This window comes from Amia ocellicauda, chromosome 19, assembly GCF_036373705.1.
Source record: "Amia ocellicauda isolate fAmiCal2 chromosome 19, fAmiCal2.hap1, whole genome shotgun sequence".
In the NCBI taxonomy this organism is placed as follows: Eukaryota; Metazoa; Chordata; class Actinopteri; order Amiiformes; family Amiidae; genus Amia; species Amia ocellicauda.
In genome coordinates this window covers 24,005,634-24,020,727 of record NC_089868.1, presented here as the reverse complement: position 1 = coordinate 24,020,727, position 15,094 = coordinate 24,005,634, and the positions used below count along the sequence as shown (strand labels likewise).

At 44.4% G+C, this 15,094-nt stretch overlaps 1 protein-coding gene across 7 annotated transcripts in view; it reads right to left on the bottom strand.

The window, feature by feature from the left end:
- Positions 1-248: 248 nt before the first annotated feature.
- The window catches only part of kank4 (KN motif and ankyrin repeat domains 4), a 31,008-nt gene continuing 16,162 nt past the window's right edge, over positions 249-15,094 (bottom strand). For 3 of the 7 annotated variants that reach the window (XM_066692029.1, XM_066692030.1, XM_066692031.1), the window contains exons 2-11: positions 11,787-11,856; positions 9,597-11,507; positions 8,613-8,724; positions 7,407-7,592; positions 6,495-6,579; positions 4,919-5,138; positions 4,595-4,737; positions 4,016-4,189; positions 3,695-3,895; positions 249-2,438 (exon numbers count right to left, since the gene is read on the bottom strand). In XM_066692029.1, coding sequence (XP_066548126.1) covers positions 2,337-2,438; positions 3,695-3,895; positions 4,016-4,189; positions 4,595-4,737; positions 4,919-5,138; positions 6,495-6,579; positions 7,407-7,592; positions 8,613-8,724; positions 9,597-11,507; positions 11,787-11,802 — 3,150 coding nt within the window. In that variant the 5' untranslated portion in view covers positions 11,803-11,856 and the 3' untranslated portion in view covers positions 249-2,336. Of the gene's footprint in view, positions 2,439-3,694; positions 4,190-4,594; positions 4,738-4,918; positions 5,139-6,494; positions 6,580-7,406; positions 7,593-8,612; positions 8,725-9,596; positions 11,508-11,786; positions 11,857-15,094 lie in introns of those variants that run through there. The other 4 variants (XM_066692032.1, XM_066692033.1, XM_066692034.1 and 1 more) reach the window with 4 other exon arrangements.

Genomic DNA, 15,094 nt, shown 5'->3' with positions numbered 1-15,094 from the left:
TTATAAATGGTTGTATATTTTTCTTTTGATTTCAAACTGCAGTTTTTTTGTTTACTTCGTGCTGGAATTGATATAGTTGGACAGAATTGATATATATTCAGATGTACAGTGTTTTTGCAGATTCAAGTAAAAATTTGAAAAAATGGTCTATAGTACCTTACCGTATTTGAATGTGTGCAGCTTAAATGTCTTTGTAGGTATGAGGGTGCTGTGAAGGCTTATGGGCAAAGAAGATCGGAGACTTTAAGTTTTCATTTTAAGTTTCATTAAATAATACAAAAAAACAAAAACAACCTCCAACGAACCACCAAGTGCATACATTGCTTTTTCTGTAGTTGTTTTCAACACACCCACAAGCAATTCTTTGTACATACAAAAAATTAGGTCATAAATATACAATATCTGTGATTGTGGAGAGAGATATACTTCTCCGTTTTTGCCATACATAACAAACACACAGATGAACTTGCTTTGGAGACAGAATAATACATTTTCAAACATTAAAACACAAAGCCTATCAACACTGCGCGTGCATAACATTGCAGACCGCATTCCCTACTTCATTCTCAAAGGGGACCACTAGACATCCAACTGATCAGCCACTGTCCCTGGCAGAGGACACTCGATTAAGGCAGTGGCCTTTTCCTCCGGCCAGAAGATCACCTTTGAAAACAGTAGTCTCGAACAATACAGGGTTGACATCAAGTTGTTGTATTGGACATGCTGTCGAGTGCTGAGTTTAAATATGGGAAAGAACAGGACGTTGAACAGCTAACAACGAAACCACGACATCGTTCGACATGTAGACATTCGGTCTGCTACCTGGGTAATACTGCACCCACAAGCCTGCTGGGCAAAGGGTTATTGTTCCATATATTGTGCTGAAATGTTGCAGAATAACTAGAAATATGGCGTCTTCCAATGAGATCCCAGACTGTGGGTTAGGATAACGGATATACTTTTGAATATATTAATTTTATTATGACCTTCAATATTGTTATCACAAACGAGGAGATTTTCTGGCCAGTCTTGTTCACTTAGTCTTCCCTAGTCCAGAGGGACTCCTAAAAGCTTCTTCAAGCACATGAGTGGGTATCCTGTAGAGCAGATACCCACAAGTCTTTGATTCAGCAAGTGCCGAATTAATACTGTTATTCCACTTCTTGCCTTGTCCGGTTTCCGTTCCCAACTCCAGCACTCTTCATCAACTCGGTGGCGCGCCACCATGGATGGGAGCGGTGGAGGCCAACTCATGCCTTCTACGATTGGGCAGCCACAGCATTCTGTACCACGGCCCTTCAACATTACAAATCTCTCCCGCCGACACGTGATTATCTTCCGTTGCAATCACCCAACTTACTTTAAAGTGAATCGGTAATTACAGCGGAGACTGGAGGAAAAAGTGTTGCAAACGAAAGCACGGCCCTGTGACGTACAGATGCCGTTCGAATCAAAGGAAGAGAAGAACATCTTAATAGGAATCTGAGGAGGCATCTCAGATTTGTTTTGTGCATCTCTAACAAACATTTTGCATATTAACGGCAGAGAAGACTCAATACAGGAGATGAACAATACACAACGTACACAATATATTATTTAGACGGAAGCTGGGGACTCTAAGGACAGAGTTGCCCAAGTTAGTTCTATTTTTATCCATCCCGGACAGAGCTTCATAAACACAAATGAGTTTTAACACTATTGCGTTAATCACAAAGAGTTTGAGGTCTGAACTAGTTTGGCATCAACAAGACATATGGAGAAAGGACAACAGTCTGGAGGAAAGTCTGGAGGATCTAACCCTATATTTCATTCCTCTACGCAGGCTTTATGAACAAAATAAATAAGAAAGACCTTATGAATGAAAAACCACATAGGATCGCTAAATTATGAAATTTAGAAAATAGCAAAATAAAGAATATATAGTATTATTAATGTATTGTCAGACATCCTTATCAAGGGCATACATATATATGTATGTATTACACACATGAGACTTAAAATATCTGATTGGTATCTTATCACGGACTTGTAGAGGAGGATTGCAGTGTTGATTTAATAATGGGACAGAGATCCGACCACTGGAGTGAAACCGGTGCTTTCTGAACCCCACGTTCGGATTTAATTGGCACGTGAGGAGGATCCTTTTATGGCAGGGGCACCAGCGATATGCTAATTACGGAGGAGGAATGCCTATAAATATTTGAACTATGTGATTTTTAATGGTGAGCGCTGCACAGAGAATGGCTGAAGTCATCATCAGACATGCCGGGAGCCCCCTTCTAAATGGGGCCTTTGTAGTCACATGCCTGGGAATAAGAGGGCTTTGGTTCAAATGGCTACGGCGCGTCAGGGGCCCCACGGTCCGCGTGGGCCATCAGAAGGTCAGCTATCTCTGTGTGGGAAGACTGCAGGGCCACGGACAAAGCGGTATTGCCTTCCTGAGGAGAGAGCACAGCACAGCACAGTCAGCAGAGCGCTGCAGGGAGGAGAAACATATCACACAAATATTTGGCTTGGGATGAGAGATGACTTAATAATACATGAGGCCATGATGTCTGTTTCAAGCGCAGGCCAGAGCATTATTTTACAGAGCTTTGTCGTTTTTGTTTTGTGTTTGTTTGTTTCTTGTCGTGTCCTCCGACCCTGAGGTTCAGTTCTAGCAAAGTCCAATCCTTCCCCTCAGAGGAAATGAGAGGGAAAATAATACCTTTTGAAAGGATTAGTAAAGCAAACCCATACAGATCTCCCACACACAGGAAGTCATTAATAAAGTGCACGACACTAATGCACCTTTTTGTGACTTCTTTGCAACGGAATTGTTCTCAGGTCAGCCTAATGCCTTAAATGCTGGGAATTGAATGCCTCTGAACATAATTTTCACATTTTTCATGTATAGTGTAATTCCATTAGCAGGAGGTGTGTGTGTGTGGGGGGGTGTTCCTCCCATTTTTAAGGCATTTTTGATTGTCATCCAGTAGATGGCACCGTCTACAGAGTCGTTAAATCTTACTTCAGCAATGAAGACTATGAAATCCACATTCAAATGAGGTAAAAACAATGTTTCTAAATGACTCCAGGACAGAGCAGTATCTACTTTCTATTGCATTACAGTGCTGGTAGGTGGATCAGTCTCTGTGCATATAAACAATATTGTAACTTCTACTAAGCTCTGTTATTCAGTTTTTAAACAAAACCTCTAATGCAACAAACCCAAAGCTAATTCTGTACAGCTGGAGTGTTTTCATAGGCTAGTACAATAAAACCAAACATTGTCATTTGGTGAGGCCTTGTATATGCATTTCATGTGGGCTCTAATTGATCTTAAGTAGTGTCACACAAAACATAATTAAAATATGTATTATGCTGTAGACGAACCCCTCTCTCAGGGTCTTAAAGTCAGTCTGAGATCTTGTACAGAAAGAGGACACAGATGTCACACACAAATCTAGGTGGAATCCTTCCAAAACCCCAGTTTTTCCCAACATACAGATTGTCACACACATACACACACACACACACGCACTTCTCTGTGTGCAAGCTCCGTCTGCCCAGGATACGCAGAGCGCATCAGTATCATTCTTGTAGTCAGTAGACAGACCCTGGGAGAATTCCTGACCTGTATATAGAGGAATGGGCACACACACACACACACACACACAAACGCACACACTCTGTGCGATCGGGGCCTACTCACGTTGTCGCTGATGCCCGTGTCGCACGTGGGCTGGCCGAGCAGCAGGCGTGCGATCTCCGTGTGGCCGTGCTCGCAGGCACACATGAGTGCTGTGGACCCGTCCTGGTCCTGGATGTTGACGTCAGCGTCGCACATGAGCAGCAGCCGCACCATGTCCACCCGGCCGTGACTCACCGCCAGCATCAGAGCCGTCTGGCCCGCCTGTGGGAAGAGGAGGAGTGCGGTGGGTGGGGGGGAAGCTCATTATCTCTTCCAGTTGCAAATGTCTCTGAGGCTTCACCGGGACGTTGGCGCGGGGGTTGACTCCACACGCTAGCGAACCTGTCGATGAGGGCATGATGGAGATGGAGTGAAGACTCCCCAGGTGAGGTGTCTGTAGCGAGTGATGGCTGTTACAATCCAGGTGTTTCGTGTTGGACGCCTGGGTTTAACGACTTTGACGACTGTGTCTCCCTTTCTTTCCTTTTTTTTCCCCCTTCCCATCTCTGTTTCTCCCTTAATGGAGTAATTGAGGTAATTAATGCAATACTGAGGTAGACTGTATGACACAGTCAAGTGGTTGAGCAACCTATGGCCACAAAATACACATGAAAGACAGCTCACAGAAACCAAAGAAAAAAGCATACTTTATTATAAACCACCTATTAGGCATGAGTGAAGCATTTGCTTGTGACTAATGAGCATTTATCAAAGTGCGATCCCTTCTTACTCGATTGGGAAGAAATAAAATAATGGAAATATAATGTATTTTCTTGAGTCACTTTTTAGCCTGTGAACCAGTCATGCATTTGCATTTGTCATTAACCAAGCCTTACACTTTTGCTCTTCATCGGGCTGTAAAGAGCTAACAAGTTGCATGTCTCCCTCCTGCCTGACAGGGGACAGTTATCCTGGCGTTACCTGGCTGGCTCTCGTGTTGATGTCTCCCTGCTTCAGGAGCTGCAGGGCCACGTCCATGTCCTCCTGGGAGTCCGCGGCCGTCAGTGAAGCCAACATGATGGCGGTGTATCCCGCCTTGTTCTGGTGATTCACTTTGCACAAACCTGCATGTCAACAGAGGTTGTCAGACTGAGCCGATTACATTAATCTTTCAAACAAACAAAGTAAAAGAAAAGTGCAAACATTGCCATTTTACTATCAGAGCCTCATCATGGTGTATGGAGTCTCAGGGCTCGAGTCTCCCCAGACCTCGGGTGGGAGGTGAATTGCATGACGGGACCGTACCTGTGCCGAGCAGCAGCTTGACGATGCGGAAGTTGGAGTGAGAGACGCTGTAATGCAGGGCGGTGTTCCCGTTCCCATCGGCCAGGTTCACGACGAACTCCCTCAGCTCCAGGGTCAGCGCCTCCAGCTGCCTCAGGTACAGGGAGACCAGGTGGGCCTGGGATGCCTTCTGGCTGGACACGCGGAACCACTCCTGACAGACGACACCCAGAACCTGCCTCTGAGGGAGGGGGCACAGGACAGAGGACGTCACTGAGCACACCCAAGACTCTGCAACACACAGCATCTCCAACCACAGCAACCTCCGCTTTATATAGCGCCTTTCCTTAACTGTAGGCCTTGGAGAGCTTTAAAGCGATTAAAACCGAAGAGGCTAAACCGGAGCCAAGAAATATAAATAAACTAAATTAGAAGGTAAATGGCAACAGCATGGTCTTAAATTAGATTAACACCTCCCTAGAGACTCACAATCTCAAATAGGATTAAGCAAAGTCTTTCCAAAGTAAGTAATTAACAACACTGCTCTTCAGCTGCAGCACCACCGTTTAAACCCGCAGTACTTGCCTCCTGCCTACGTTCTCCAGGCATAGGCGCGGGAAGGGAGTTTGAGTAGCTGCAACACCCCCTACTGGTGCTTAACGCAGGGATGAGGATCGCAATATATATACGATTTTTCTAAATGCGTTGCTAACGCTGAGACGGGCGTGATTGGCTGAAACGGCAGGGAAAGGGGCGACCAATACGTAGCCTATTCAGTTTAACAACAGCCAATCAGCGCCGTGGTTGCTGACGCTCACACAGCTGGCCGCAAAATGGAAAACAGGTAGAAGCGAAAATCTGACTTTTTTTCGATCAAAAACACAAAATATACTACAAATTGTGAGCATCAACAACATGGAAAACAACTAAATGACATCGCAGAAGCATGTGCTGAGCCTTGCGGAGAGCAGTACCAGCACAGTTGTAGGTAAGACTGTTTTTTTTCACCATGGTTAATAGCCATCTTTATTGTTCTGTTTGCAAGCAGGCTATTCAGGTACACGTTTGCAGAATAGAGGCAATTGTTAATTGAGTGTGTAAAAGGCAGTTGTGGGTGAGCCTATACTGGTGTTGTGTGTTATGGAAGTGAAAGATACATTGTTTTTGTGCTGAGGTGTGTGTCAGGGTTTTGTTTATTACATGCTAACTAACTATAATCCTCTGGCAGACATGTTTGTGTAGTAGTAGTAGTAGTAGTAGTAGTAGTAGTAGTAGAAGACTGTTAATCTGTTTTTTCTCATCGTTATATGTGTGTGTGGCTGGTTATTAGTATTATATTCATTCTTAAGCTCTTAACCTCTGCAAAATGCATAAACAAACTCATAAAGCATCTAATAATGACAAATGGCAATGACATCATGATTTTACTGTCGGTAGCACCCCACTAAAAACATCTTCCTATGCAGGTATTTGCCTTTAATCAGGATCTAAAAACCACATGCAACCTCAAAAATGAAGCCAAGAGAACAAAAAGCATACACAGGTTTTCTGAATTGTGCCAAAGAATTGTGCCTTTCTGTTTAATAACACATCTTACCAGTTCCTTGTCGGGTGAAGCAACCTCTGCCAGGTGATCTTGAAGGAAATGACAAGCGGAGATAAAATCCTCATCCACCGTTTCACTGAGAACAGACAGAAATCCGGTGTGAACAAGATCTGTGCAGCAGCATGTGACTCTAAATATTTTTTAATTAGTTTCAAATATGAAGTTACACCAGAGAAAACAGAGTTCACAACACATTGTTTAAAAAATGTAGTCTATATATAACCTGTATAATATATAATAACTGTTGTATATTAGTAGGTTGTGTGCACCATCAATGTGTTTTTATTGAGAAGTTGTGTGTGTGTGTGTTTGATCATTCCCCAATATAATAAAGGAAAAAAAACAAAGTTGACAAAAGTATTCTTAATGACAAATTACAAAATCATAAAGGAGCCACACAATGAGCACAACGTTTACATCAAACGCCACAACTAAATAAATATATAAATTAGAACATGTTTCCCTGCTGTTAAATAATGACATACATCTGTCATGAAGTGCATTATAATTGTGAAACTTAATTGTCTGTTCTGTCGGGAGTTGTTGATGTCTCTGTTTCTTCAGAGGGTTTTCTCTGAAATACTTAACGACTTGCAAACACATGCATGTGCATTTGTGTTAGGTGGAATTATAATGCTAACATATACAGATCTATATGGACACTATTCAGTTAGAGATCCATTAAAGACCTCAGTCAGCATCCTAGTTCGATTGTTGATTTAAAGTGCATGGTCTTGTCTTGACTGTAGGGGGCCATAGAGGTAAAGTCTTTGAGCTCGCTGAAGTAGAAAGCTATATCCTCGCACTTGTTTACAGTAGTGCCAGTTTCCTTTCATAGATCAGAGAACAGCAAGGCGACCATTACGGCTCTCGGACTAAAATGTGTTCTGGGTTTTGCCTGACCTCTTTGAACTCTCTGCCTGGGGCAGGGTCCCGGGTTCTGAGGCCTCTAGTGAGCGATGTCCCATCCCGCTGGACTCCTCCGAGCTTTTAACTGCCTCGTCCCCCTCCTCTCTCTCCTCGGCCTCTGAGCTATCATCCTCCACATTATCCTCGCTGCTGGACTCCTCACTTGATGTCGTTTCATAGCTGGACACAAACACCACTGTCAGAGGTTTGCCTTACAGGAAGAGACTTCAGTTTGCCCTTGTTTGAAAAAGTCATAACAGTACTGAAATAAATGGTGACAAACTAAAATGTACTAAAAAGCAAAGTCCCCTAAGTCGTTCAAGAGTTGCCTAACCTCACACAGGAAGTGGCGTTGAGGGCCCTAATGGAAGAGAAGGATTGGTATATGGACTCTGAAAACCAAAGTGAGTTTTGGCAGCCGGCTCAGAGTTTCCTTTCTGGTATGGGTGCCACTCGTCTGAGCCCGGTGCGGTGTCTCGGGCTGAGCTGGCGCGGGTCTCAGTGGGGTTTGTGGGATGACGTGGGAGTGGAATGCAGTGGGCCAGCAGCATTTAAACATCCACATGTTCAAGTGCCTCCCGGGCCACGAGAGGATTACGGACCACAAAATTAAACACATCCCAATCTCTCTGAGTCATCCGGACCGCAGCTCAGACCGGAAAGGCCCGGGACAAAAAAGAGGAATGCACACTGCAGCCACACAAATTGATGTGATTAATTTTACAAGCCCGAGAAGCCGGGGGAAATGGAAAACAAATATTGTCTGTGTCCCCTCAGCACTACCCAGATAGATCGTTGATTCAAGGGCCTGCTGCTGCCTGATAAGAGGGTCTGGAGTTGTGTGACAAGCTCCTTCTGTTCTGTTATGGTGGTTTGAGCGGGCTGACCCAGCTGTCAGAACTAGCTGCAGTAATAAGAGGACGACTCGTGACAAGCAAGTTATTTTCTTACATAAATAAAACCATGATTTGTTTTAATTCCGCTCGATCGTCTTATTATCAGAAAAACCGTGGAGAGACGATGAGGGAGGGCGAACATATTCACTAATGATCGACATAAAAGCGTTTGTAATCCGTCATCTTTCAACGAATGCTAATGCCATTAAAGTAGACTGACAACTGGGAAGATTTCGGGCACTGGGATTCCAATTAATGTGTTTATTTAGAAGCATATCAAAAAAGAAAAGACGGAGGCCCTTACCCGCCGTTCACGCCCACAAACTTCAGGTTCTTCTTGGCTCCGGCGCTCCTGAGCTCGACACTGCAATCCTTCTTCTTCATGATGGACTTCAGAGCTGAGGGGGAGGAGCAGCCTAGATGACAACAGTCATTCCTTAACGAGAATTATTTTTCCCTTCCGAGTGTGCTCCCTGACTCAGAAATTGTGAGGCGCGTGCCGAGTGGCTCTCGAATGGAGGATGTAAATTTATGTAGGATGACAAAGGAACTCTGACTTCAACGTGCTCAAAAGAAGTGGTACACTAAACCATGAGCACAATACATCCACCATTTCCCCTAATTGAATAATAGAGCTAAATATAGATCACACACAGCCAGGAAGACTTTATACTTTAAAACAATTCAGGGTTACGGGTTGTTCAGATCATTAATTGACAGGGGTATGGCTTATTTAAGGAATAGCTTCATTTCTGAGTACCGCAACCCTGTAGTGGATGAAGCAGTTTTTGATAATGGATGGATATTTTCTGAGTTTGTACAGAATTGATTCTAGGATACACTCTCAAACTCTTAACAAATTTCATGCTATTCAGAACCAAGGTGAACGTCATCACAAAACCATTTTCACAATGATTAAAATAGTCTGCATGCACGCAGCAGATAACAACAGTACTTCTGCACATAATTCCAGGCGCAATAAAATTTAATTTGATCTGCGCTTGGCCTCCGTCCAGAAGTGGCATTTATACTCTTCTCCAACATATGTTACTCGCCTTTTGATCATTTCCAATAGATAGCGCACAGTCAGGACCACCTGGCTTTTCAGACCCAATCTTGCTCACCCAAGCAGCATCATAAACAGTCATGCATCTTTAATCAGCTTGGCAAATGATCAGCATGATATTGCTAACAACAGGGTAGAGGCACGAGCTCAACTACACTCCTGCTTTACCGAGTCGGATGTATTGGATTTGAGGTTAAAGGAGGAAAAGGAAAGCATGTGTACCTGCTTGCTGTTTGCTGCCACAGACGGACTCCTTCTTCTCCTGGGACGAGTACATGGACGACAGGGCGTTGAGAGAGCTGAACAGCTGGTTCTGGATGGAGCTTATCTTCGACGCGGGCTGCTTTAGCGTGCTGGCCAGCTCTGGGTGTCCGTTTTCCAGGCAGGACCACTGCTCCTGTAAAAGCTCCTGGATTTTGGTCACATACTGCCCCACTGCAGCCTGAGAGGAAGTGGACCCATTAGTTCCAGGCGGATGGGGCTCTGTGTTGTCCACCTCAGACACGCCCTCCGGTTGGCAGGGGTTCCCGTCATCTGGGAAGCAACTTTCCTCCTCTCTGCAGACAGGACTGGCAGCTGCCTGGTTTGCGTAGCTTGTAGATGTGAGTTCCCTCATGCCTTTTGTGCTGACACACTGACGAGCCATCAAGGCTTCCTCCGTGGTCTCGGCGGCTTCCTCACAGGTGCCGATCGTAGACTCGACTGATGTCTCAGGCGCCGGGACGTTTATTGAAAGCTCTGTATCACCGGCTACAAAAGAGTCCGTCTGAACGCTGGAGCTCCTGAGATCTTTCATTGTCTTCTCAGTGTGGCCCGCCGCAGGGTCACATCTCGGTTGGGAGTCGGCCTCGGTTGTAACTCCTGTGTGGCTGAAGCTCTTCCAGTGTAGATCTGTGTCTGTGCTCATGGCGGCATCACGGACAGAGACACCCTCAGAAGATCTCTTGCTCTCCACCGTGTCCACTGTTCCTCCCAGCGCCGCACGAGCCTCTGCCTCTTCCATCAGACGCTTTATCCTTTCCTCCTGCCTCCCGTTCTCTTCTGTTTGCTCCCTCAGTGCAGAATTAGCTCTCTCTAGCTCCCTCGTGGCATCACCCAGCTCTTTCTCCAGGACGGTGAGTTTTGTCCGCAGGGTTATGATAGTGAGAGGGTCTGTATCGCTACTCGACTTCTGAGGTGTCAAACCCAGATCGGATTCCGTAACGCCCACACTGACATCTCGTGCTGTGAGGCCGGCTGTGGTCTTTTGTAATTGTCCAACGGCTGAACTGCTGGAAGCCTCCGGGTGCTCTTTATAGTGCGCCTTGATCTCCAGCGCTGTGTGGCGTGCTTCCTCTGCCGAGACCACCACAGGCTGAGAGTTAAGCTTAAGTTCCAGCTGTCCCTTCTCTTCCCTCAGAGTGCATATTTGCCTTTTTAACTCGGGAATGGTTCTCACTTGCTCCTCGAGCTCTTTGATCCTTTGCAAAACTGAGGCAAACTGCTGGTGTGGGCTGGACGAGTCCCTCTGCGTGCCCAATTCACCTTGCTTACCCAGGCCGACTGAGTCAGAGGAACAAAAGACATTTTCAGAGGAGCCGTTCTCTTTGAAGGAGTCAGGGGTAGCTGGCGGGGCCGTATCTTCAGAAGGCTCCGAGTTTTTTCTCTGCAGGACGGTCACAGGCATGCTGGAGGCTCTCAGCAGCTGGGGTCTCACTCGAAAGCCCAGAGGCTGCTCATCAAACGTCTTGAGAGTGGCATCCTCGACAACCTTCATTGTTCTGTAACCAAGACCCGGGGATCGGGGAGGTCCTGGTGTCACGCTGTCAGCAGGCCTGAACTCGAAGATCTGTTGGACCTCCAGCACCCGCGATTTGGTTTTGGGCCCAAGAGAGCAGGTGTTGCTCCAGCTCTCTTTGGGCGCGGACTTGGAGCCATGGTCTGGCAGACTGAAGTTACGGGGCAGTGTGCTGAACTTCGGGCCTTTGGCTCTCCTCTGAATGTGAACCCTCTTGATCGTGTTGCCCTTTTCAATGTCGTCAACATACTTCAGGAAGTCCAGGTCCAAATGAAACCCATATGGAGTCTCCACCGAGTAGGGGAGCTGCTTCCGCTGGCCTCCGCTCTCAGATGGCTTTGATGACAGGCCATTGGCTGAAACATATACATCATTTCAATTAGGGAAGTCAGCATTTAAATAATCTCCTTGCATTTGTAATGTCTTGGAGCAGTTTGTGGTAATTGAAAGGCATTAACCCTTCAGCCTCACTATTAATACACCTGAGCAATGCACAATTTAAAGTAAATGTTTAAAGTGTGATCATTATTGCATGCCTCATACAGATGTTATCAAAGAGAATCTGATTTTATTTTAGTTTCCACAAATAAAGTTCATTTAACTAAACATGCTATTGAGATAAAGAAAACCCTTACAATTTGTTTTGTCCATCTTTCAAGGTGTTCAGTGACATGGATGTAATCTGTCGTGGTCAATATCGGCAATCTGAAATTAAAAGACAGGAAAAGCAATACGTGTTATGATACCTTTCGTCATATGGTTTATTGAGAAGAAGCACCCTTTCATATTGCACTGCAGCAAAACGAGGCCAGGTTAAGGAACGTCCAGTGCCGATCAAGGGCTTTCCCCAGTCTACAGATGTGTGCATGTCTTCGATGTCCCGGGGGAGATGTAATTAGCTTTTAAAGCATGTTCTGCAAATCCTAAACACACCCTCAGGCTGTTTGAAAGAGGAATGCCCAAAACACATGGCAATGATTTGATTGCTGTGAGGTTGTAAGGACATGGTGTTTAAAACTCGGTTGGAGCTCTTTTGGATGTCTCTTGGTTGTAAATGTTTTGAGGGTGGTGATTTAATTAACGGGTTAAGATAATACCTATGGAGTTATACAAAGTGGCCATGGGAAGGATTTTATTTCAGTGGTGGCTACACCTACACCAGCTTGAATGTGGCTCTGCACTAGCAGCACCTTATCTATCTTGGACACAGTAAGGTTTACAGCGCAGCAACAAAGGAGTCATTGAGTTGTCCTTGTAACTTCCCAATTGGCACCGTCACAAAATGTCTGTGGCTTTGGATTTGTTTAGCTGACATTAGGGCCGCTCCCCCCGACACTTTCCTTTCCATATATAAAACAAAACCGACATATTGTACGTTTGCTTCCTAGGGGGCTCAATCACACGAACCACAGCCGACTCTAGACCCACTTCCTTAATCATGTGCTTGACGAGTCCGATCCAGATGTACTGTGTTTAAAAGCTGGACTAGTGTAAAAATAACTGTGACATTGTGCTGGGCTGTGGGCATATCGTTTCATTTTTAGCCACTTTGCTTGTCCAGTCATCCATTGCTAGACAGAGGTACACATTTTCACTGCTGGTGTTGCTATAATTTACAACTCTTAATCAGAAATCGTTAGGCAGCTCGGTGTGCAAAACATAACCATGTGCTTTGATCAGGTTTATCACACAGCCCTTTGCACAGGAACTCTCAATAGGGAATCTAGAAAACTACTACTGAATACAGACGATCAATGTAAAAGACGCAGCTGCCTAAATTGCAAGCTTGGCATGATCCCTGCATTGCAATGCAAGATCCCGGCACAGTGAGGGATTCGACCCTGCGTTATTTTCGCGGCTTTTGCAAATATCAATATGAATAATATACACACAGATGTATATTTCCTTAGGTAATCATATTGAATGTCCTTGGTTATCATTTCTTCCCAGGAGAGTATGAGGCTCAGATTTCTTAAGTATTCTGAAATAACTATCATGGCTTTCAAAGCTATATATTTACTAAAGAATAATACTGAAATTACCATCATCATTAAAGGGTGAATAGAAACAGATGAACGTAAAAATTAAAAAAAAAAAAAAATACAACACATGAAGTCTTACACCGTTAACCTTTTTTGGAGAGAAACAATAATCACAGTATTGGTAAAATAGCATTAATTCAAGAAAAGCCTCCCCTGTCTCATGCTGTAAGATTTCAACAGATCAATAACAAAGTCCATTAGCTTCCATGGCTCACAGGATCCAGTCAGTGTTGAGTATTGGGAACATGATTAATGATGTGGAGGGGGTGAAGGGGTGGCTGGTGGTGCCGCAAGTGTCAGAAACAAACAGCCACAGGTAACAGGATTAAACGCATCCCGATCTTATCACTTCACTGGTTTTACTGTAGGCATCGCTTCCTGAACGTCAAAAACCGGAGATAACAGAGAAATTGTTATTGAGTCATTAATTGAATCGAGAAAACACGATGCACACAGTAACTACTGGTCTAAAGCAACAGGATGCTTTTGCTCAGAAATGCGCTGTTCTACCGATTTAAAACCCAAACATTAAAGTAAGAGAATGAGTCCATAAAGAATGCAGTGCAAAGCCAGTGAAAAGATTACAGCCTTAATAAGTGTTGTTAATCGGCTTATTCACAAAGTCAGTTTCGAAAAGCTTTATTCACTTTTTTTCTGACAGCATGAACTGACCCCGTGTATAATCTGTATCGTGAATTTTGAACTTCGTGCTGGTAGTATGAAAGAGGCCATCTCGGGCCTCCATTTGTTTAAATTGTAACCTCCTTTAGTTGGAAAAATAATCCAGTCAATCTAAACCGTGATGACGTTTATCTCCCACTAATAATTTAATCCAAGTAGACGCCAGGGTGAGAATAATGGGACTTTCCTTTCGGTTCACTTTTAGGTGAATTCGAAGGAGAGCAGAAAATAGATTTGCTAAGGGGGAGAACTCTGTGACATTTAAACAGAGGAAATAGAGCTCAGTTTAGAACAATTTGATAAAATAAATAAGGAAGCCATCTGCGGAGTTTCCTATTCAGGACAGCTGGCCAAACAGTAGTTTACATTTGTGCAAATCTCCCTGTCCCCTGACTGTGTCACTAAATATTAACATTTACCTCATCATAAACAGGACCCTTTTATACTGTCCCCATAACAACATAACCCCATAACACAGTAAAGAAAACAAGCAAACGTACAAACAAAAAGACTTTTAAACCCAGACAGATAGAACACAACTGTGAAAAACTGCCTGGAGGGATTGCTGTGCGTGTTTTGGCTTATTTTAGTGTTCAATGATGAAGCTCTTTTGTGCATACAATATATCACTTGGAGGTCTGGAAAGGAATAATTCAGTGTAAGCAGAGGATCCCAGCAATCTGCACTTTCCTTGCCTCTTCAGTGGGATACAGTGCTTAGACAGCCATTTCACATTGGAAACAGAATGAGCAGCTTTATTAGGAGCTACAGACAGAGTATATGCTTTTTTATGTACTGTGGGAACACCCCCTCTTTTCCAAACTACCGTCTAGGGACACAGAAAGCATCCACTCCAGCTTTGACCTCCCAGAGAGACCAGTTTCTCTACCGTCAGGACCAGTGCAATACTATTCCCCCCACAACCAGGAGAGCAGATCAGCCTGGGGTTGAAAACGCTGAAGAACACACTTTTAATTTCTTAGCAAATTACATCTCGGACACTCGGGTCACACTCGGAGAGTTATATTACTTTCCACGCGGTTTGTTAGTTTATTTGCATGCCTGCTTTGAACACATCATGTGACTTCCAACAAACAGTCACCAACAGAGCTCAATTACCAAACAGTCGTCAATAAATGCCTGCGTCTAATACTAATCCACTGTAATAGTGATATACAATATAATGTATTACTGCTGGTGATGTACAAGTAGAGGTTTTG